At 41.7% G+C, this 24,118-nt stretch overlaps 1 protein-coding gene across 1 annotated transcript; it reads left to right on the forward strand.

Moving 5' to 3' along the window:
* The first annotated feature begins 310 nt into the window (after positions 1 to 310).
* Positions 311 to 20,628, forward strand: tmem69 (transmembrane protein 69). The gene is made up of 3 exons (XM_060918354.1): positions 311 to 416; positions 641 to 691; positions 19,438 to 20,628. Exons 2-3 carry the CDS (start codon positions 647 to 649, stop codon positions 20,149 to 20,151), a joined length of 759 nt encoding a protein of 252 aa, XP_060774337.1. The 5' UTR covers positions 311 to 416; positions 641 to 646; the 3' UTR covers positions 20,152 to 20,628.
* Positions 20,629 to 24,118: the final 3,490 nt, after the last annotated feature.

The following is a 24,118-nucleotide window of genomic DNA, read 5'->3' on the forward strand; positions in this document are numbered from 1 at the left end:
GGGGAAACCCACGCAGACACGGCGAGAACATGCAAACTACACACAGAAAGGCCCTCGTCGGCCACTGGGCTCGAACCCGGACCTTCTTGCTGTGTGGCGACAGTGCTAACCACGACACCACCGTGCCGCCCTGCTTCTTCCAGTCATTGTATATTATTTGTGACCTTTCCAATGACACTTCATGAAATATGTAATCAAAAAGTATAACTTTTTTGTTTGGTGTTAAAATTCATACCAAGTTTTAAACAATGAATGAATGAATGAATTTTTTAATTTTGCAGGACTTTTATTATGTAGAATCGTCGCCATGTTGGTAGTTGTTGCTGTTGACCTCCGCATGTCCTGCTGAATTATCAAGTTAAATCTGAAGTAGTTAATGATTTAGAGCGGTTTTGGAAACTATGAGAGGATAATAGGTGAAAATATTTTGTGTAGCATTATCAAGCTTCATTACAGACCTGAGGAAAGCTAGGCTAACTGAGGAAAGCTAGGCTAACAAATCTGGCTAAGCTAACTTGCTAATGTTTGTGTAACTGGCTCTGGTGTGTCTTAGCATCTATGACCTCGAGTAGCAACCAGAGATATAATAATTAATTATTTTTCTAACAAAGTAATTAATCTTGTAATATTTTTATTGCAGGGGAAAATGTCTTTATCTCTAATAGGACGTCGTTTATGTGCCAGTTTCTGGGTGAGTAACATTACATCCTGACTATAAGCTGATTCAACACAAATTATTCATTTATGAATTTTACACACTTTAAGTCTCATTATAGTGTTGAACAACCCCGCTTTCACTCTTTCTTCCTGAAGAGAGTTATAATACAGCAGTTACTACCGGCTAACAGGTACCTCAGTGCTACAGTGGCATGCAAAAGTTTGGGCACCCTTACTGAAAATGTCTGTTAGTGTGAATAGTTAAGTGAGCAGAAGATGAACTGATCACCAAAAGGCATAAAGGTAAAGACGAGACATTTCTTTTCAGCCTTTTCTGCAAGATTTGTGTATTATTTTTTTGTACAATTGGAGAGTGATAAAGGAAAAGGAAAGTTTGGGCACCCCAATACATTTGAGTTCTCAGGTAACTTTTACCAAGGTTCCAGACCTTAATTAGCTTATTGAGCTGTGGCTTGTTCAAATTCTTCGTTCGGAAAGGTCAGATGATGCAGATTTCAAAGCTGTATAAATTCTCTGACGCCTCAAACTTGTCCCTAAAATCAACAGCCATGGGCTCCTCTAAGCAACTCCCTCGGATTCTGAATAATAAAATAATTGATGCTCACAAAGCAGGAGAAGGCTACAAGAACGTAGCAAAGTGTTTTCAGGTAGCTGTTTCCTCAGATCGTAATGTTATTAAGAAATGGCAGTTAACAGAAACAGTGGCGATCAAGGTGAGGTCTGGAAGATGAAGAAAACTTTCTGAAAGAACTGCTCGTTGGATCGCTAGAAAGGCAAATAAAACCCCTGTTTGACTGCAAAAGACCTTCAGAAAGATTTAGCAGACCCTGGAGTGGTGGTGCACTGTTCTGCTATGCAGCGACACCTGAACAAATACAACCCCAATTCCAAAAAGGTTGGGACAAATTGTAAATAAAAACGGAATGCAATAATTTACAAATCTCAAAAACTGATATTGTATTCACAATAGAATATAGACAACATATCAAATGTCAAAAGTGAGACATTTTGAAATTTCATGCGAAATATTGGCTCATTTGAAATTTCATGACAGCAACACATCTCAAAAAAGTTGGGACAGGGGCAATAAGAGGCTGGAAAAGTTAAAGGGACAAAAAAGGAACAGCTGGAGGACCAAATTGCAACTCATTAGGTCAATTGACAATAGGTCATTAACATGACTGGGTATGAAAAGAGCATCTTGGAGTGGCAGCGGCTCTCAGAAGTAAAGATGGGAAGAGGATCACTAATCCCCCTAATTCTGCGCCGACAAATAGTGGAGCAATATTAGAAAGGAGTTTGACAGTGTAAAATTGCAAAGAGCTTGAACATAACATCATCTACAGTGCATAATATCATCAAAAGATTCAGAGAATCTGGAAGAATCTCTGTGCGTAAGGGTCAAGGCCGGAAAACCATACTGGGTGCCTGTGATCTCCGGGCTGTTAGACGGCACTGCATCACATACAGGCATGCTTCTGTATTGGAAATCACAAAATGGGCTCAGGAATATTTCCAGAGAACATTATCTGTGAACACAATTCACCGTGCCATCCGCCGTTACCAGCTAAAACTCTATAGTTCAAAGAAGAAGCCGTATCTAAACATGATCCAGAAGCGCAGACGTCTTCTCTGGGCCAAGGCTCATTTAAAATGGACTGTGGCAAAGTGGAAAACTGTTCTGTGGTCAGATGAATCAAAATGTCAAGTTCTTTATGGAAATCAGGGACGCCGTGTCATTCAGACTAAAGAGGAGAAGGACGACCCAAGTTGTTATCAGCGCTCAGTTCAGAAGCCTGCATCTCTGATGGTATGGGGTTGCATTAGTGCGTGTGGCATGGGCAGCTTACACATCTGGAGAGACACCATCAATGCTGAAAGGTATATCCAGGTTCTAGAGCAACATATGCTCCCATCCAGACGACGTCTCTTTCAGGGAAGACCTTGCATTTTCCAACATGACAATGCCAAACCACATACTGCATCAATTACAGCATCATGGCTGCGTAGAAGAAGGGTCCGGGTACTGAACTGGCCAGCCTGCAGTCCAGATCTTTCACCCATAGAAAACATTTGGCGCATCATAAAACGGAAGATATGACAAAAAAAAAAGACCTAAGACAGTTGAGCAACTAGAATCCTACATTAGACAAGAATGGGTTAACATTCCTATCCCTAAACTTGAGCAGCTTGTCTCCTCAGTCCCCAGACGTTTACAGACTGTTGTAAAGAGAAAAGGGGATGTCTCACAGTGGGAAACATGGCCTTGTCCCAACTTTTTTGAGATGTGGTGTTGTCATGAAATTTAAAATCACCTAATTTTTCTCTTCAAATGATACATTTTCTCAGTTTAAACATTTGATATGTCATCTATGTTCTATTCTGAATAAAATATGGAATTTTGAAACTTCCACATCATTGCATTCCGTTTTTATTTACAATTTGTACTTTGTCCCAACTTTTTTGGAATCGGGGTTGTATGACCTTCATGGGAGAGTCATCAGCAGAAAACCTTTCCTGCGTCCAAGCCACAAAATTCAGCGTCTGAAGTTTGCAAATGAACATCTAAATAAGCCTGATGCATTTTGGAAACAAGTCCTGTGGACTGATGAAATCAAAATAAAACTTTTTGGCCACAATGTGCAAAGGTCTGTTTGGAGAAAAAAGGGTGCCAAATTCCAGGAAAAGAACACCTCTCCAACTCTGAAGCATGGGTGTGGATCGATCATGCTTTGGGGTTGTGTTGCAGCCAGTGGCACAGGGCACATTTCAATGGTCGAGGGAAGCATGGATTCGAATCAATACCAGCAAACTCTGGAAGCAAACATCACACCATCTGTAAAAAAGTTGAAGTTAATGAAGTTTGTCAGTGCACGGTCGAAGGTAAACCTGCGCATGCGCACACGGACTTCCTCTGTCTGCTTGACTGTGTGAAGTGAGCGATTTCATGCACATTATTTGCTCAGGAATCCTCTTAAATTAAAATCACTTCCCAGCCACAGAATGGCCTGGTTTTTTTGAGATATTGCAGAAATAAACATAAATCACAATGACCAAATTTCACTGATTTTATGAAATTGAAAGGCGATCTAGCTTTAACAATTCCGTAAATAGATTTTATCAAGGGGCGGCACGGTGGTGTAGTGGTTAGCACTGTCGCCTCACAGCAAGAAGGTCCTGGGTTTGAGCCCCGGGGCCGGCGAGGGCCTTTCTGTGCGGAGTTTGCATGTTGTCCCCGTGTCCGCGTGGGTTTCCTCCGGGTGCTCCGGTTTCCCCCACAGTCCAAAGACATGCAGGTTAGGTTAACTGGTGACTCTAAATTGACCGTAGGTGTGAATGTGAGTGTGAATGGTTGTCTGTGTCTATGTGTCAGCCCTGTGATGACCTGGCGACTTGTCCAGGGTGTACCCCGCCTTTCGCCCGTAGTCAGCTGGGATAGGCTCCAGCTTGCCTGCGACCCTGTAGAACAGGATAAAGCGGCTAGAGATAATGAGATGAGATGAGATATTTGTCAAAGCGATGCAACAAGACCTCTTGCTGTAGGACCAAAAGTCCATCGGGTGTAGCTGCTGGAGTGCCAAAGTTTAGGGGGTTGGTGTCGCTGCAGAGCTGAAAGTCCCGGGGGCTGGGGTGTCGCTGCGGAACCCGAAAGTCCACAGGGCGTATTCATTGGTGTGCCAAAAATCCATAGGGTGGCGTCACTGGGGTGCTGCAAACCCACGGGTTGGTGTCACTGCAGAAGTAAAACTTCAGGGGGTGGAGTCAGACCTGATCCAGGTCCACCTACCTGGGCAGAATCAAGACAAAAGTCCAGGGGGTAGACTCAACTTAGTTGTATGTGTGTGTTTGTTGTTCTGTGTTATAAATTTTCATGTCGGTTACGGTTAGGTTTATAAAAGATATTGGATCAGATCCGGCTCCATTTTCTGGACTATCACAAACATTGTCTGATTTCGGAAAAAAACGTCATGGAGCTATTCAGGAGCTGAAGAAGTCGCCTCTTGGTGGCGAGTTGAGAGCTGAGAGATTCCCGTCACTGTCCCCCAAAGCCAAGGTTCAAAAAGAAAATTCCGATTCAAAAGAAAATTCAACATTTTCCATGAAAAGTCATACTTTTACTCATCAAATACGCTGCAGAATCAATAGAAAATGTAGCCAAAAGATGAATAAGCTTAGAAACAACGATTTCTGCATGAAATAGCAATTTAGTGCTTCATCATTAGCTTTCATCAAAGAATCCTCTGTTTGCACTCATTCCAGCCGTGCAGCTCTTTGGCATTCTTGCTGTTAGTTTGTTGAAGTAATCTGCAGATATTTCACTCTGTACTTCCTTCCTGAAGCATCTGCCACAAGTTGGATTTGCTTGATGGACACTTCTTTTGTACCATCCGTTCAAGCTGTTCCCACAACAGCTCAATATGGCTGAGATCTAGTAATCCGGCACAATTACAGAGTGATTGCGGACTTTCGAACGCTAGTGTAGGTACAGCTTTACAGCTAATGATGGCGTTTTATAGAAACCTAGACTGAATTGCACAAAGATTACAATGAGACCTATAATCCATGTTTATCTGTTAATCCAGTTACATCAAACTTTGAATGCTGTTGGAAAAAAAACAAAATCGAGATTGTATTTAAACTATCTTCTAGGAAAATACGTCATTAATCAGGATGCATTTTGTGCTTTTGCTATTTGAGTAGCTCAAATACACATGCTAAATTGTAATTAATAAATAAATATATGTTGTACGCTCTTAGAAATTAAAACCGACACAAACCGGATTAAATTCTTTCGTCAGTGGATGAGTTTTGGGACAATGCTTGTGTTTATTTTGACATGTTCACTGTGTAAATGATTTTAACACATCATGTACAATGGTATACAAAAGTTTGGGCACCCCTGGTCAAAATTGCTGTTACTGTGAACAGTTAAGCAAGTTGAAGATGAAATGATCTCCAAAAGGCATAAAGTTAAAGATGACTCATTCCCTTTATATTTTAAGCAAAAACAATTTTTTATTTTCATCTTTTACATTTTCAAAATGACAAAAAAGGAAAAGGGCCCGAAGCAAAAGTTTGGGCACCCTGCATGATTAGTACCTCGTAACACCCCCTTTGGCAAGTATCACAGCTTGTAAACTCTTTTTGTAGCCAGCTAATAATCTTTCAGTTCTTACCTGGGGGATTTTCACACATTCTTCCTTGCAAAAGGCTTCCAGTTCTGCAAGTTTCTTGGGCTGTCTTGCATGCGCTGCTCTTTTGAGATCTATCCACAGATTTTCAATGATGTTTCAGTCAGAGGACTGTGAGGGCCAGGGCAAAACCTTCAGCTTGTGCCTCTTGAGGTATTCCATTGTAGATTTTGAGGTGTGTTTTGGATCATCGTCTTATTGTAGGACCCGTCCTCTTTTTAACTTCAACTTTTTTACAGATGGGTGATGTTTGCTTCCAGAATTTGCTGGTATTTATTCGAATCCACGCTTCCCTCGACCAATGAAATGTGCCCTGTGCCACTGGCTGCAACACAACCCCAAAGCATGATCGATCCACACCGATGCTTCAGAGTTGGAGAGGTGTTCTTTTCCTGGAATTTGGCACCCTTTTTTCTCCAAACATACAGTGGTGCTTGAAAGTTTGTGAACCCTTTAGAATTTTCTATCTTTCTGCATAAATATGACCTAAAACAACATCAGATTTTCACACAAGTCCTAAAAGTAGATAAAGAGAACCCAGTTAAACAAATGAGACAAAAATATTATACTTGGTCATTTATTTATTGAGGAAAATGATCCAATATTACATATCTGTGAGTGGCATAAGTATGTCAACCCCTAGGATTAGCAGTTAATTTGAAGGTCAAATTGGAGTCAGGTGTTTTCAATCAATGGGATGACAATCAGGTGTGAGTGGGCACCCTGTTTTACTTAAAGAACAGGGATCTATCAAAGTCTGATCTTCACAACACATGTTTGTGGAAGTGTATTATGGCACCAACAAAGGAGATTTCTGAGGACCTCAGAAAAAGCGTTGTTGATGCTCATCAGGCTGGAAAAGGTTACAAAACCATCTCTAAAGAGTTTGGACTCCACCAATCCACAGTCAGACAGATTGTGTACAAATGGAGGAAATTCAAGACTATTGTTACCCTCTCCAGGAGTGGTCGACCAACAAAGATCACTCCAAGAGCAAGGCTTGTAATAGTCGGCGAGGTCACAAAGGACCCCAGGGTAACTTCTAAGCAACTGAAGGCCTCTCTCACATTGGCCAATGTTAATGTTCATGAGTCCACCATCAGGAGAACACTGAACAACAATGGTGTGCATGGCAGGATTCCAAGGAGAAAGCCACTGTTCTCCAAAAAGAACATTGCTGCTCATCTGCAGTTTGCTAAAGATCATGTGGACAAGCCAGAAGGCTATTGGAAAAATGTTTGGTGGACAGATGAGACCAAAATAGAACTATTTGGTTGAAATGAGAAGCATGATGTTTGGAGAAAGGAAAACAGTGCATTCCAGCATAAGAACCTTATCCCATCTGTGAAACATGGTGGTGGTAGTATCATGGTTTGGGCCTGTTTTGCTGCATCTGGGCCAGGACGGCTTGCCATCATTGATGGAACAATGAATTCTGAATTATACCAGCGAATTCTAACGGAAAATGTCAGGACATCTGTCCATGAACTGAATCTCAAGAGAAGGTGGGTCATGCAGCAAGACAATGACCCTAAGCACACAAGTTGTTCTACCAAAGAATGGTTAAAGAAGAATAAAGTTAATGTTTTGGAATGGCCAAGTCAAAGTCCTGACCTTAATCCAATCGAAATGTTGTGGAAGGACCTGAAGCGAGCAGTTCATGTGAGGAAACCCACCAACATCCCAGAGTTGAAGCTGTTCTGTACGGAGGAATGGGCTAAAATTCCTCCAAGCCGGTGTGCAGGACTGATCAACAGTTACCGCAAACGTTTAGTTGCAGTTATTGCTGCACAAGGGGGTCACACCAGATACTGAAAGCAAAGGTTCACATACTTTTGCCACTCACAGATATGTAAGATTGGATCATTTTCCTCAATAAATAAATTATCAAGTATAATATTTTTGTCTCATTTGTTTAACTGGGTTCTCTTTATCTACTTTGAGGACTTGTACGAAAATCTGATGATGTTTTAGGTCATATTTATGCAGAAATATAGAAAATTCTAAAGGGTTCACAAACTTTCAAGCAATGTACCTTTGCACATTGTGGCCAAAAAGTTCTATTTTGATTTCATCAGTCCACAGGACTTGTTTCCAAAATGCATCAGGCTTATTTAGCTGTTCATTTGCAAACTTAAGATGCTGAATTTTGTGGCTCGGACGCAGGAACGGTTTTCTTCTGATGACTCTCTCATGAAGGTCATATTTGTTCAGGTGTCGCTGCATAGTAGAACAGTGCACCACCACTCCAGGGTCTGCTAAATCTTTTTGAAGGTCTTTTGCAGTCAAACAGGGGTTTTTATTTACCTTTCTAGCGATCCAACGAGCAGTTCTTTCAGAAAGTTTTCTTCATCTTCCAGACCTCACCTTGATCTCCACTGTTTCTGTTAACTGCCATTTCTTAATAACATTACGATCTGAGGAAACGGCTACCTGAAAACACTTTGCTACGTTCTTGTAGCCTTCTCCTGCTTTGTGAGCATCAATTATTTTATTATTCAGAATGCGAGGGAGTCGCTTAGAGGAGCCCGTGGCTGTTGATTTTAGGGACAAGTTTGAGGAGTCAGAGAATTTATACAGCTTTGAAATCTGCATCATCTGACCTTTCCTAACGAAGAATTTGAACAAGCCACAGCTCAATAAGCTAATTAAGGTCTGGAACCTTGGTAAAAGTTACCCGAGAATTCAAATGTATTGGGGTGCCCAAACTTTCGCATGGTGTTCCTTTTCTTTTATCATTCTCCAATTGTACAAAACAAAAATACACAAATCTTTCAGAAAATGCTGAAAAGAAATGTCGTCTTTACCTTTATGCCTTTTGGTGATCAGTTCATCTTCTGCTCACTTAACTATTCACAGTAACAGACATTTTCAGTAAGGGTGCCCAAACTTTTGCATGCCACTGTATGTCAGGAAGGCTAACATGAAGGTGTGTAAATGTGTGTAATATTTACACATGTGCTGTCCTTGGTTATACACGTTATGCTAAAACCAGATACACACAAAAAAAGTGTTATTTGATAGAATATTAGTTAATGACAATAATATACTAATTATGACTTCAATGCATTTATCATCATGAAGTATTAACAATAAGATTCACAGAAACCAAACTGCAGAAGACAAATTCATAGACTAGAAGTTCACTGAATTTCAGCAGTAATAAAGGCAATATCCAACATCAGACAGAAGTTCTTTTTTTTTTTTCATGAAGCAACATGACGCATAACCAAGGACGCGTTATCCTATTGGACTTCATGGGCAGCTGCCCAGGGCCTCGGCCACTAGGGGGCCTCAGAGGTAGCGAGATCGGAAAATATGAAATGATATTTTCAGAAGTTTTGATCATATTGATAACATTTTTGATGCATTTCGCCACCTGTAAGGAAGCCCACCTTGTCCCGTCGCATAAATCACTCGTCATTGTCAATATGATCACTGTCCACTAGGGCTGTAACGATATGCGTATCGAAATCGCAATACGCAGAGCCACGATCTGTATCGCGATACAAGAAGGCAGAATCGCGGTACACCCTTTCAAACTTTTCGTCAGCCCAAAAACAGAGGCGCTTCCAAACTTCAATTTATGAATACTTTACTTTTTATTTAAATTACATTTTAAACTTACTTAAATTACTTTTTTTTTTATATCTATTAGTAAGTCGTTTTTTCGCCGACCTGCGACAATCTTCTGCGAGTCACGCAACGTCCACACTCGCCACTGGCAGAGCATTCATTTCTTTTAAGCGGTCGCCATTCTGGTTGCGACGCGGGGAGCGAATCTGTAAACAAGCAGCTCATTGGCTGGCTAGGTGTGCCACAAGCCAATCACAATCACTTGACCGGAAAGGCATGCAGTGTTGCCAGTTTGGGCGTGTTTAGGTGCTTTTTGGCTGGTTTTGAACATATTTTGGGGTGGAAAACGTTAGCAATATCTGGCAACACTGAAGGCATGTCTGCTTGGGCGGAAGCCTTCTGCGGCAGTTACATTTTGACACGCGAGCAATGTTTCACCATAAAAATTCCGTAATTTCCATCTGTTTTCCGCGATCACAGAAAATCATTGGCCCTATGAGAGTGAGACAGTGAGAGAGCCCCCGCCGCCCCCCCCCCCCCCCCCCCAAAAAAAAAAATCTTAACGGATTTGCATGATTTGGAAAAATGACTTTTTCAGAACCGAAAAAAACAGAGCTTCCGGCTCAACAGTATTATTTTGAGAAATAAAACAGTCTTTGGATATACATTTGTTCATTTTTGCATACATTACTCATTCTCTGCAGTGGTCTGAATTACTTGTTATTAAATAGTTAATGTAAGTAAGTAAGTAAATGTTAATAAGTCAAATTTACTACTTTAAAAAAACATTTAAAAAAAAATCGTGGGCATATCGAATCGTGGGTCAAAAATCGCGATACGAATCGAATCGTGAGTTGGGTGTATCGTTACAGCCCTACTGTCCACCATGTCTTCACACGCTACGCCAGCTTGAGTTCAATGATTTAATTAATGACTTCGCTTTCCAGAAAAGTAGGAAAGTGCCCTTGTAAGTTGACCCATGGCTGTCAAACTGAATGCACAAAGCTGTGTGCCACTGCTGTTTGGGACATTACGTGTGTGAAAGGATGAAATGTTTCACATAGCCTAACATTTTGAGATTTATTTCTGAGAAGCAAGATATTTTTCTTTCTTTGTTATCGCGCTTTGTTTTCACAAGTTAAAAGTCGCCTGGATTCCAAAATGAAAACGAACGGTTATATACCAAATGAATGTTCTTGTTCTGAATACTAGAGAAACTGTTGTAGGGCTGGGTTATGTTCTTGACATGTTGTTCATTGACTCACTCATTCAAAGGCTTCTTGAGGCTAAACTTTAGTTAACCAGACCTGTTAACCGTGATGTCTGATGGATTTTTTTCACCATGCAATTGCCTATTTCACCATTGCTTTTTCTCGATTAAATAGGTGTTGATGGATATAAAGTTTTATCGTTCAATAGTATTTCTAATTGTGCCACTGTCATTATCTAAGAGGCTGTCCACACGGCAACAGATTCAGGTGAATCTGATAAAATTGTTTATCGTTTCGGCCTGGCGTCCACACGGCACCGGCGTTTTGGGTGCCCCAAAACGATATTTTTTGAGAACGGGTTCCAGAGTGGAAAAATCTGGCAACGGCGCCATTGCGAAGTCGTCTGGATGAGTAGAACGGATTTGTTTATGATGATGTCACAACCACATGACTAGAACAAGCAGCACTCTCGCTGTTTTGTATGAACCACTGCATTGCATTCACTTTTGTATACAGCTTTTCTTTTAAATAAACAAGTAACTGAACCATTTCTTGAATTTTTTTTTTATTGGACAAGACTGCTTTTCAAAGTGTTCACGCAATATAAAAAGTTATATAAATTATATAAAAATGCTTTTCAAAATGTTCACACACAATAAGAAAATTAAGTTATATAAAACTATGCAAACTAATAAAACTAATTTGTACACACAGAAGGCATGATTTCCTCGCGTAGTCGCAGCCATCTTCTTCTTCTTCTTGTGTGTTTGTTCCTGTGAGTACTTCATGCCGGGTAGAAGAAGGGGTTTATGCGCATGCGTCCTATTTCTTCTATTATTGTGGTGTCTCCGATGGGACCGTCTTACAGCGCACGTAGAGGTGTGGCATGTGTATTGCATCGTTTTCAGCAAGCGTTGCGTTGCCATATGTACCTGATATTTTACTGATCCGTTGCCCATGTGGACGCGATATTTTTTTTAATAAAATCTTGTTGCCGTTGTCGTGTGGATGTAGCCAAATGCCGCCTTTCCACTACAAACGCGGCTGAGTCGGGCTGAGCCGTGCCGTGCTGAGTCGAGCTGAGCGGGGCTATTGGAGTTGCATTTCGACTACAACCGCGCTGAACCGTGCTGGCTGGAAGTGGGTGGACACATTGGGTGGAGTTAGCGAAAGTGGGTGGACGTCACGTGATGTCGTTAAGCGGCGCAAACAGTGACATCAGTGATCTTTTAAGCGGTAGTCTCACGACCCGGATAGTAAACAATAAACATGGAGGACATGGAGTCGTTAGTGTTGCTGGTCTTGGTGCTGTGGCTTGTTGTCACCGACAACGCCAACAGATACTGGCAAGAGCGTATAGATGAGGCGAGGCGCATAAGGCTTCAGAAATTCTCGTAATTCTTCTTCTTCCGGGTTTGCGGTGTTTACAGATCCCAGCGTGCTTGCGGGGCATTTGTGGGCATGTGAGGACACTCCTCACCAATCAGTGCACAGGGGAGTGTCTGCTCACGCCCCCAGCCTCACTCAGCTCGGTTTGGCTCGCTTCAGCCCTACTCCAAAACCGTGCGAGTTTTGGGTGCTAAGCAGGGCTGAAGCGAGCTGAGTCGTGCTGTTCTGAGGTAGTCGGGCTGAAGCGAGCTGAAGTGAGCTGAAAAAGGGTAGTGGAAAAGGGCCATAAGTTTCTGTGTCTAGTTAGACAGGCATGTCTGAGGGGGTGAATTTGCTGAGCGCACTTGACAACAGGCAGGGGTGGGGCCTCGGGGGTGTGTCTGCCCAGGGCCTCGGCAAGGGTTAACGTAGCCCAGCGCATAACCACACCTCCTTCATTTTACTTATTTCAAAACTTTGTATCTTGGATTGATCTAGATCTGATCATCCAAGGACCCAGGAATCACTGGCCGAGGATCATCTTCAGATCGGTCCGTTTGCTGCGGAATAAATTAATAAAACGTTAACATTTAGACAGATAATGCAGCAGCCACTTTTTTTAAAACAATATTTTTACACAAAACATTATCTGATATCACAGCTCACTTCCTTTTTTCCCCCACAACCTAAAATATGTACACTTAAAAGTAGACGGCCTTTCAGTTTCATAAAACTGGTGAAATTTAGTTCCCTCTGAAATTTGGTTATTGTGATACCGTAAAATACCAAATAATAGCCGAGTTCCAATTCACCGCCGAGTTCCCTTTAACGGCCGGGTGTACGCGTGTGTTGTGACAAATAAAGGCCGGTTCCGAATACTCGCCGGGGTCTAAAAAAAAAAAAAGCGTCCGAACGTTCTATCTAGAATCTTGAGGCCCAGCACTTTTCTGGTTTTCTGGTGTTTAATCGATTTTGCATTGCATAGTTTTCTACCGAAACAATATGAATGAATGAATGAATGAATGAAATTATTTCTATAATACTGTTTGCAACATTTTGTTACGTGATAATAAACATGCCATTTCAATGTTATAATCTTGGTCTACCGTAATATTTCTTGAGGAATGCAACTCCGTAACTTTTGACAGATGTCTTAGCCACCCCTTTGGGTATACCCAACGAAAGCCAGCGTGTGTGGTGACATTGAGGACTGCGGGTTTCCAAGGTTGGACTGCTGCTTCTGTTAAACGACCTAAATTGCCGAATGCATGCGTCAAAGCACACACTGAGTTTTATTAAAGACCTTATACCATTTCACTTGCCCTTACCCATTCGGATCTGGAAGACGCTTTACAAAAAAGGTGAGAGCGTTCTAACATGCATTTCAGTCTGCTCGCGGCCAATCTAATCCAAGGGGCCTTTTCAACAAGTAATCTGTCGTGCAAGTTGGGCAGAAGCACGCGTCAGGCAGGCAACATGTAGGCCTACAAGTCAGTAACCTATTCAACTAACTTTCATCCGAACTTTAAGTTTTCTACGGGGTCGAGCCACCGTACCAACTCACTCGGGGAATAGGCTCATATCGGCCAAATAGGGAGACGTCTTGGAGAGAAACGTGATGCAAGATGACAGTATGTAGCCACTGCAGGTCACTTATTTTTCAGCATAAGAAAAAACCCTTTGGTTTGACACTTCGCACCCTAATTATGTTGCTTCAACGTCGCACCCTCCATGCAATTTCAGATTGACAGACATCGCGAAGCGCAAAGGGTGGAGGCTGCATGGGTGAGGGTGATAGCAAGTGACCATAACTTTGCAGAGTAATTAAATCACAGTGCTGCGCACAGACAATGGTGTGGTTTCTTGATTATTTTGTAAAGCATGCGCTTAACTAGTCATTAACAGGAAAAGGTGTGTGATTTATCCTTTATCCACCCCGACTGTGCCATGCGAAGATGCATTCTGCGTCTTCAAAATTCCCCGAAGTCGGCACCGTGCTATCTGTAATCTAACTCTAAACAAACTGTAAGTTATACTGGTTAAAAGTAAGCCTATCTGAGAATGATTTTTTCCCCGTTTTGAGGTAGATTTTGGGGAAGGTATTTGTGAAGAAGGAATTAATCGCCTGTTCCAAATAGCCGCCTAGTCTCTAATACGCGCCGGGTCTCTTACGTGATTGAGACAAATAATCGCCCGGGCTATTATTTGGTATTTTACGGTATATATTTATTTTTGTAAGATCTTAAAAAAAAAAAAAAAACCAGGCCATTCTGTGGCTGGGAAGTTATTTAATTCCCGAGCACACTCACGTCCTCCATTTTCCTTTCCCTTTTCAAATAACCGATCCTCTGCTGCAGTCGTCTTTGATTCTCTGTTCCAATCACGTAAAGTCACGTGCCGGAAGCAGAGGGTCATTCCTTGACGAAGATTGGAGTAAGCCCGTCGAAAATTTGGGTAAGTCCGAGCCCTTATGTGTTGGAACAAAAGTTTAGTCTCAATAATGTCGTTTACCAACACAGATGAGTCTACATGCGAACAGAGAGGACGTTCAATGACCACTGAGCTGTGGATTTTTTTTAAGCAATTCACATCGTGAAGTGATTATAATACAAAATAAATGTTATTTACCAGCTGGGAGGTCCGTATCGTGAAATACCGTGACCGAGGTCTTGAAAGTACTGAGCGAGGCCCTCTGGGCCGAGGTCAGTATTCAAGGCCGAGGTCACGGTATTTCACCATACGGACCGACCTTAAGCTGGTAAATAATACATTTATTTTTTCCTTTACCAAATTCTAACAGAAAACGAGAGCGCCCGAAAGGGAAAACCGAGCCGAGCCGCCATTTTGAATCCTCATTCACGGCTGTAATGCAAATTGCTTCCTCCTCGGTATACAAGTGCACTTCCATGGCAGGAAAAAAACTACATTTTGCCGCCTATGTAGTCCCTTATTTATACAAATAGGAGTCATTCAGGATTCAGCCATGTTTTTGCTCAGCGTTAGCAGCAGTTAGAGGTTTTTAGCTTTCTCCTGAAATGTTTTCTTTTATTTCTTCTTCCTCAGGGTAGTAAAACTCGCTTTCGCTGTGAACACTGTCGTTATCGCTATCCATGCTGTAAAATTAATGCTATTAAGCTGAGAAATGCTGGCAAAAATTTATAAGATTTTTGATAAAAATCTTATAAATAAATCTTATAAAAAAAGATAAATGTTGACAAATTGCTACTATGTTTGTTGTTGTGAACGAGTGAGTTGCCAGAGGTCCATAACCGGGGTCCGTACCGTAGATACGGACCTGCTCGCCAGCCAATCAGAGCGCAGGATTTGATGGAAACTGGATCGCGAAAAAAAAAAGATATTTTATGTACAACAGTATACAATAAAATGAAATGTCAAGTCAATGCCGTTATCAAACTACTGACGAAATCAGCCAGCTCATGCATTAAAAAACTGACAGTGAGTTTGTGTAGATCAGGTCAGTCGACACATATTGTGCTGAATGTTATTAACAAATTCACAGGCTGTGTTCATTTTAAAACTACACATAACTATGTGTAAAATAGCTGAATTCTTCCAATACGGTTTTATTAAATGACACAAAATGTGTAAACTAGAGTGCTACTGTCAGTAAACCCATTGAACCTGTCCAAACTACAAACATGGGCACCTTGGACTCCACCTCCCACAATTCCCAGCACCCTCTGTCTCCTGACTGCTGACTCAGCTGCCAATCATTACTCCAATTAGTCCCCCTGCCTATGTAAACCGCTCACTCTCTTCACCTCATTGCGAAGTATTGTTCTGCCTTCTACAGTACATACCGAGCCTTGTAATTCTCTGACTGACCCTCGTTCTTCTGACTCTGGTTTCCCTGGTCTTTGTTTACTCTTTTGTCTCTTCCCTATAACGTTGTTCGCCAATCGCCTGACCCTTGCTTGTTCTACGACTCTGATTCTCATCTCGCGTTTCGGCTTTGTTGCCGTCTTCTGTATGACGCTCTTCTGCGTAAATGCCTGCACCATGACAGCTACACACAGTTTTGTGTAAATTTTTTTTTTTTTTACTTGTGACTGGTGGACAAGTGATTATTTTTTTTCGGTCATTTTATGGTTAATATTTTCATTGTTTGATTTTATGAAGCTACGGTCAGAAATGAAGTGCTACCATACAAAGTAAAACAATACTCGAATCATCAGTACACTGATTAGCTTTAATATAATTAAATCCTTGTTTTTACAACCCACCCTAGTGTATGACATCACCTTCACATTTTAATTTATTATTATTATTATTATTATTATTATTATTATGAAATGAGTAAAAATGAAGACAAGCCTTTTATGAGCAGGCGTGTACAAACTTTTTAAACTGGTAGTGTATTTCATGAAGAACAGCAAATATACTGTACATAGGGAATGCAAATATCAGAACTGACATCCTGAAGAACAGACCACCCCGGCCTCCGTAGTTGGGGTCCTTTGACCCAGGAACCGGGAAGTCCTGCAGTAAACAACCACAGGGAAGCAACGGGAAAATGCAGCTCTCGCCTACACAATCACAGATACGTAAAATAAAAGACCTGAACTTCATGTGTGTGTGCTGTTATGATTACTGTAGCTGTGTATGGTCAGAAAAGACGATAGAGAACCGTAACCGTTGCACAATAATGCTACAAACACCCACAAAGTTATTTAGCTACTGGATAGCCACAGCTTGTAGCTTCCAGCGTCACTATTGCCCCTTTTCCACCAAAGCAGTTCCAGGGCTGGTTCGGGGCCAGTGCTTAGTTTGGAACCGGGTTTTCTGTTTCCACTGACAAAGAACTGGCTCTGGGGCCAGAAAAACCGGTTCCAGGCTAGCACCAACTCTCTGCTGGGCCAGAGGAAAGAACCGCTTATGTCAGCGGGGGGGGCGGAGTTGTTAAGACCAACAATAATAACAAGACCGTGAAAGATCGCCATTTTTAAGCGACGAGAAGCAGCAGTTGTACAAACACGAATTCATTTATTATTATTGTTGTTGTTGTTGCTGCTGCTTCTTCCGTGTTGTTTTTGCTTCGATATTCGCGCCAAGGTTTATGCAAACGTAGCGACGTAACTGACGTATACAGCGACGTAATGACGTGGCTTCCCTTAGCACCGCGAGCTATGGAAAAGCAAACTGGTTCTCAGCTGGCTCGCAAGTTGAACGAGTTGTGAACCAGCACTGGCCCCGAACCAGCCCGGGAACTGATTTGGTGGAAAAGGGGTATGTGCCAGTATAGTGTAATGTGGTGCAGTGTAGTGTAACGCAGGGATAGACCTCAATCTGCAGAGCTCTGTCTCACAATCTGTATGCAGCCGGCCGGATGGTTTTCTATTGCAATTGTGTGGCCACTTCAGGTAGCCCCGTATGCATTCGTTTAATGGTCTTCTGCGTGTTAAATGGTTACAAAATTATAGCAAAACGAATACTTTACGATTTATTTGGTGTATACTGATGAAGTTACTTTTTTTTTTTGGCCAAGGGAAGGGTGGCGGGCCAGAATTATAACGTGGCGGTGCGGCACTTTAAAAGCTTCTGTGGAGAACACTGCAGTAACAGAGAAAAGAGAGATTCGTCTTTTTGTTTCACAGATCTATTCGCGAACGTCAACCAGAAATTACACACCTGCGACTTGAAACTCTCTGAGGCTGATGCAGGGTCATGATGTTTTCTGCACGTCGCCATCTTGGTGTGACGCAGTTCTATAATTATGCTGATTAGTTAAAGCTCCTCGCGTTTGGCTGTTTCTCTAGGGCCGTACTGTTTGTTTACCTCAAAACAGAGAAAAGCGACCCTTGGGACATCAAAATGATCACATATCATCCACATGACGAGACATAGGAAAATGGCACGCACGATTAAAAAAAAATTTCAGATGACACTGCAGTCAGCACCTTTAATGTCATCTTTATAGCACTTAACTTTTTGAATTCTCGAACCTGATTGGCCAGAGGCAGCTGTGACAGATGTGCAGCTTCAGGGAAATTCACAGGTTTATACGAAAGCACTTTCTGTAATTTTCAGTGTTCTTTCTAAGTCATACCGTAAATCGTTCCGAGATGTGCTCCACGTAAACGGGTTAAAAAAGTGTGGACTCATTTGATCTGGTTAAGTTTTCTTTGAGGAGATGTTTATTTAGCATTCTTTGAAAGGAGTCTCCAATGTCAGGGCTTTGTAACAGTTAGTTATATTTACAGATGTTTGTGTTATTAATTTCAAGACTGACAAAAAAAAGCAGGAAGAAGGAAATGACTGTTGTAGCTGTTATAATGTTGTAAAATGATGACAGGAGCTCACTTGTTTTACAGACGTGTCAAGTTTATTTCTATAGCGCTTTTAACAATAAACATTGGCGCAAAGCAGCTTTACAGACTTTAAGCATGAGCTAATTTTATCCCTAATCTATCCCCGATGAGCAAGCCTGTGGCAACGGTGGCAAGGAAAAACTCCCTCAGACGACATGAGGAAGAAACCTCGAGAGGAACCAGACTCAAAAGGGAACCCATCGTCATCTGGGCAACAACAGACAACATTAAACTTGTTTATAAAATGATTAAAAGGACAAGATGACGTTCTTTAATAAATCGAGTTGTTTGCTTGGGAAAATTACTGTCGTATAAGAGGAATAAATCACTTCAGGATCTGCTTTAGAGGAAAATGACATTTTCTGAGGTTCCAAGGGTGAAACCCAATAATGCCTCTTTTCCACCAAAGCAGTTCCAGGGCTGGTTCGGGGCCAGTGCTTAGTTTGGAACCGGGTTTTCTGTTTCCACTGACAAAGAACTGGCTCTGGGTTCAGACCCAAAACCGGTTCCAGGCTAGCACCAACTCTCTGCTGGGCCAGAGGAAAGAACCGCTTACGTCAGCGGGGGGGCGGAGTTGTGAAGACCAACAACAATCGCAAGACCGCGAAAGGTCGCCATTTTTAAGTGACGAGAAGCAGCAGCTGTACAAACGCAAAGTCATCCATTATTGTTGTTGTTGTTGCTGCTGCTTCTTCTTCTCCGTGTTGTTGTTGCTTTGATGTTCTCGCCAAGGTTTATGCAAACAGAGACGTAACTGACGTATACAGCGACATAATGACGTGGCTCCCCTTAGCACCGCGAGCTATGGGAAAGCAAACTGGTTCTCAGCTGGCTTGCAAGTTGAACAAGTTGTGCACCAGCACTGGCCCCGAACCAGCCCTGGAACTGATTTGGTGGAAAAGGGGTATACGAGTGTGTCCTAATCGGATCCAAGTAGAACCTTTAGAAAGCTCAGAACTCAATTAATTTTTTTTTCCTTCTATTCGAGTGTTTGCAGAATTTCAGAAATTACTGACGAACTCCTGTTGATGTGTGTGTGTGTGTGTGTCTCTCTCTCTCTCTCTCTCTCTCTCTCTCTCTCAGGAACAGTGTGGGAAATGGAGCAGACTTCAGCCCGTATCCAAAAGGTTTGTGTTCTCCAGCCACCAGATCCACTGCTCTCCATTTTTCACGAAAGCTTGGCGTTGCCCTCTGGCTCCCAGATACGCCGCAGGTTCTCTTATCCGAGCCGAATCGCTCCACTCTTCATCACAGAGACTGAAGAAACGGCAGCCGGAGGAACCTCCTCCACGAGAACTCGACTTGCTTCGTTATGATCTGAAGGTTCTGAAGAACGCCCCCAAACCGGCGCTGTATCTGGGATTTTCCGGTCTTGTACCATTTGTATCGGCTCCATTATTCATGGCTATCACAGAGACGTACGTTCCTGAATTAGCTTACGCTCAAGTTGTGTACGGAGCCTCGATCGTTTCCTTTCTCGGCGGCGCTCGTTGGGGCTTCGCCTTACCCGAGGGCAGCCCAGCAAAACCCGACTGGCTGAATCTCGCCAACAGTGTCGTTCCCGCTGTGATATCATGGGTAGCTCTACTGCTTAGCCACAACATTATCCAGTCTGGCATGCTGGTGATCATGGGGCTGGGAATATCGCTGCATTACGACCTGGCCTTGTTACCTACGTATCCCAGCTGGTTCAAGGCACTGAGGACAATCCTCACTGTAGTAGCTTTCTTCTCTTTACTCAGCACTATAGTTCTTAAAGGATTCTTTCCCGAGAAGAGATATCTCACCCAGGAATGAGTTCTTATTTATATGCAAATCTCATTTTGAACTTGTAATGTAATACATACTGTATGTAATCTATATACCAGCCAGAACAAGCCAGTTTCTCTTCTTGGAAAAGTAAGAAGAACTTTCTCAATGGTTGATTGATTGATTTTTTTTAATATATATATATATATATAAAAGACAGGTGCTGACAAGATTTTGTTTAATTACTGATATTGCCACATTACTGATATTGCCCCAGAAGTGAGTTCAGTTGAACACTTCAAACATCATCGATCATTCATATGCATTGGTATGAGCGCTACTATACGCTTTGCTGACTTATTTTCCACAAATAAATGTTCAGTACTTAAACTAGTTTCCCCATCTATAACGTGCAAGTGTGACTAAAATTAAGGGTTATTTATGAATCTGGTCAATAGTATTGGAATAATTTTCCCCTGTATGTGTAATAAAAATCTATTGTGGAACTAAAGTTTATTTTAATGCAATAAATTAATACCGGGGGGAAGCCTCAATTATTTTTTTTTTTTGGTCAACTTTTTATATTGGATAATTTTTCATCATTAAATTTTCCTTTTCCACAGTATGTGGAATATTATTGGCAGACTTGATTTTACACTTTTATTCCATCACCTAACTACTTTTTGTTGGAATGTTTATTTCAACATACTTATCTTAGATGATATACACTACCGTTCAAAAGTTTGGGGTCACTTTGAAATTTCCTTATTTTTGAAAGAAAAGCACTGTTCTTTTCAATGAAGATCACTTTAAACGTGCAATATCTCCATAGGTGTATAGAGGCCCATTTCCAGCAACTATCACTCCAGTGTTCTAATGGTACAATGTGTTTGCTCATTGCCTCAGAAGGCTAATGGATGATTAGAAAACCCTTGTACAATCATGTTAGCACAGCTGAAAACAGTTTAGCTCTTTAGAGAAGCTATAAAACTGACCTTCCTTTGAGCAGATTGAGGCTACATCCACACGACAACGGCAACGAGATTTAAAAAAAAAAAAAAATCGCGTCCACATGGGCAACGGATCAGTAAAATATCAGGTACATATGGCAACGCAGCGTTTGCTGAAAACGATGCAATACACATGCCACACCTCTAGGTGCGCTGTAAGACGGTCCCATCGGAGACACCACAACAATAGAAGTAGTAAGGATGGATGCGCATAAACTATTATACGCGAGACTTCATATTAGCCACAAAGTCAGAAAAATCTGTTCGTAAAATTACGTTATAATGACCAAATACAATGAAAAGTATTTTTCCAGTCTCACCTGTGAAAGGTAATCCCATGTGATCTCGTTTGGACGGCAAACCTGTTGGTACAGTTAAATGCAGCACATGAATGAGGCAACTTTATTCTCCGCTTTGACCCATCCAATATGGCGGCAAGGATGACGTATGATTCTATGCGGAAGGCGGCGTCTTTAATGGTCCGGAATAAATTGAATGCTACACGTTGATGGATTAATTTGTTGTTCTACGCCCTTTTTGAGGAATGTATTGTAGGACTTTAAACCAACATCTGAAGAGGTGAGATCGCTCCTTTTTTTTTTTCCCTATTTTTGCTGGCGGGATTGACTCTGCCCTAAGGGCTATTTTCTTTCTCTTTGCACCATTACACAATAAATATTCACAGTGAAAATATTTTGTAAGCGCGTTTCATGAACCAAGTTATAAGATTTGTTGACAACTCGCATCGAGTTCGTTACACTTCTACCCAGCGTGAAGCACATGTGGTTGTGACGTCATCGTAAACAAATCCGTTCTACTCATCCAGATGACTTCGCAACGGCACCGTTGCCAGATCTTTCCACTCTGGAACCCGTTCTCAAAAGATTTCGTTTTGGGGCACCCAAAACGCTGGTGCCGTGTGGACACCAGGCCGAAACGATAAACAATTTTATCAGATCCACCTGAATCCGTTGCCATGTGGACAGGGCCTGAGTTTCTGGAGCATCACATTTGTGGGGTCGATTAAATGCTCAAAATGGCCAGAAAAATGTCTTGACTATATTTTCTATTCATTTTACAACTTATGGTGGTAAATAAAAGTGTGACTTTTCATGGAAAACACAAAATTGTCTGGGTGACCCCAAACTTTTGAACGGTAGTGTAATGCTTAATTATTTACACTAAAACTTAATGATGTGCTGTTTATTGGCTGCTTTCTAACTTTATCCATCTTCATGTGTCACAACATCTCCTATAGTGTCCAGGGCAGACATTCCCATGGTTTACAGGTCTTAAAGCCAGACGTTAACACAAGCTTGGCTTAATAGCTCGAGTAGTGTAGAGTAAATTTTAGCGTCATGCTGTTTTGTAATTTTCCTTTTCACTGAGTATTACCTCTTCAAGGACTAATGACGTAGAACATTCTGCACCGAAACATGTTCATCTTATCATGCTCATTACGTGCGTAGCAGATGTATGTACTAGCTAGCGATTAGAGAAGATCCAATCGGCTTTAGAACTGATCACGTTCCCGGAGCATGATCAGGGCATGTAATGCAATATGTGTAATGTCTCCTTTTTACTTAAAGAGTATATGGGTCTGTCTCAGAAACTGGGTACTGTGGGGGTACCTCACTAAATATACAGTTAGGTCCATATATATTTGGACACTGACATATATATATTTTTTACCTGTTTACTGAAACATATTCAAGTTGTAGTTATATAATGGACATGGACATAAAGTCCAGACTTTCAGCTTTCATTTGAGGGTATCCATGTTAAAATTGGATGAAGGGTTTAGGAGTTTCAGCTCCTTAACATGTGCCACCTTGTTTTTAAAGGGACCAAAAGTAATTGGACAATTGACTCAAAGGCTATTTCATGGGCAGGTGTGGGCAATTCCTTCGTTATGTCATTCTCAATTAAGCAGATAAAAGGCCTGGAGTTGATTTGAGGTGTGGTGCTTGCATTTGGAAGATTTTGCTGTGAAGAAAACATGCGGTCAAAGGAGCTCTCCATGCAGGTGAAACAAGCCATCCTTAAGCTGCGAAAACAGAAAAAACCCATCTGAGAAATTGCTACAATATTAGGAGTGGCAAAATCTACAGTTTGGTACATCCTGAGAAAGAAAGAAAGCACTGGTGAACTCATCAATGCAAAAAGACCTGGACGCCCACAGAAGTCAACAGTGGTGAATGATTGCAGAATAATTTCCATGGTGAAGAGAAACCCCTTCACAACAGCCAACCAAGTGAACAACACACTCCAGGAGGTAGGCATATCAATATCCAAATCTACCATAAAGAGAAGACTGCATGAAAGTAAATACAGAGGGTTCACTGCACGATGCAAGCCATTCATAAGCCTCAAGAATAAAAAGGCTAGATTGGACTTTGCTAAAAAACATCTAAAAAAGCCAGCACAGTTCTGGAAGAACATTCTTTGGACAGATGAAACCAAGATCATCCTCTACCAGAATAATAGAAAGAAAAAAGTATGGTGAGGGCGTGGTACAGCTCATGATCCAAAGCATACCACATCATCTGTAAAGCACGGCGGATGCAGTGTGATGGCTTGGGCATGCATGGCTGCCAGTGGCACTGGGTCACTAGTGTTTATTGATGATGTGACACAGGACAGAAGCAGCCGGATGAATTCTGAGGTATTCAGACGTACTGTGTGCTCAAATGCAGCCAAATGATAATTCAGTTTCATAATACAGATGGACAATGACCCAGAACATAAAGCCAAAGCAACCCAGGAGTTTATAAAAGCAAAGAAGTGGAATATTCTTGAATGGCCAAGTCAGTCACCTGATCTCAACCCAATTGAGCATGCATTTCACTTGTTAAAGACTAAACTTCAGACAGAAAGGCCCACAAACAAACAACAATTGAAAACCGCTGCAGTAAAGGCCTGGCAGAGCATTAAAAAGGAGGAAACACAGCGTCTGGTGATGTCCATGAGTTCAAGACTTCAGGCAGTCATTGCCAACAAAGGGT

This window comes from Neoarius graeffei, chromosome 4 (assembly GCF_027579695.1).
Source record: "Neoarius graeffei isolate fNeoGra1 chromosome 4, fNeoGra1.pri, whole genome shotgun sequence".
NCBI lineage: Eukaryota > Metazoa > Chordata > Actinopteri > Siluriformes > Ariidae > Neoarius > Neoarius graeffei.

Coding starts and splice junctions, on each gene's coding strand:
- tmem69 (XM_060918354.1), top strand. CDS start 647: ATGTCTTTATCTCTAATAGGACGTCGTTTATGTGCCAGTTTCTGG. Junction 692..19,437: donor GTTTATGTGCCAGTTTCTGG/GTGAGTAACATT, acceptor TCTCTCTCTCAG/GAACAGTGTGGGAAATGGAG.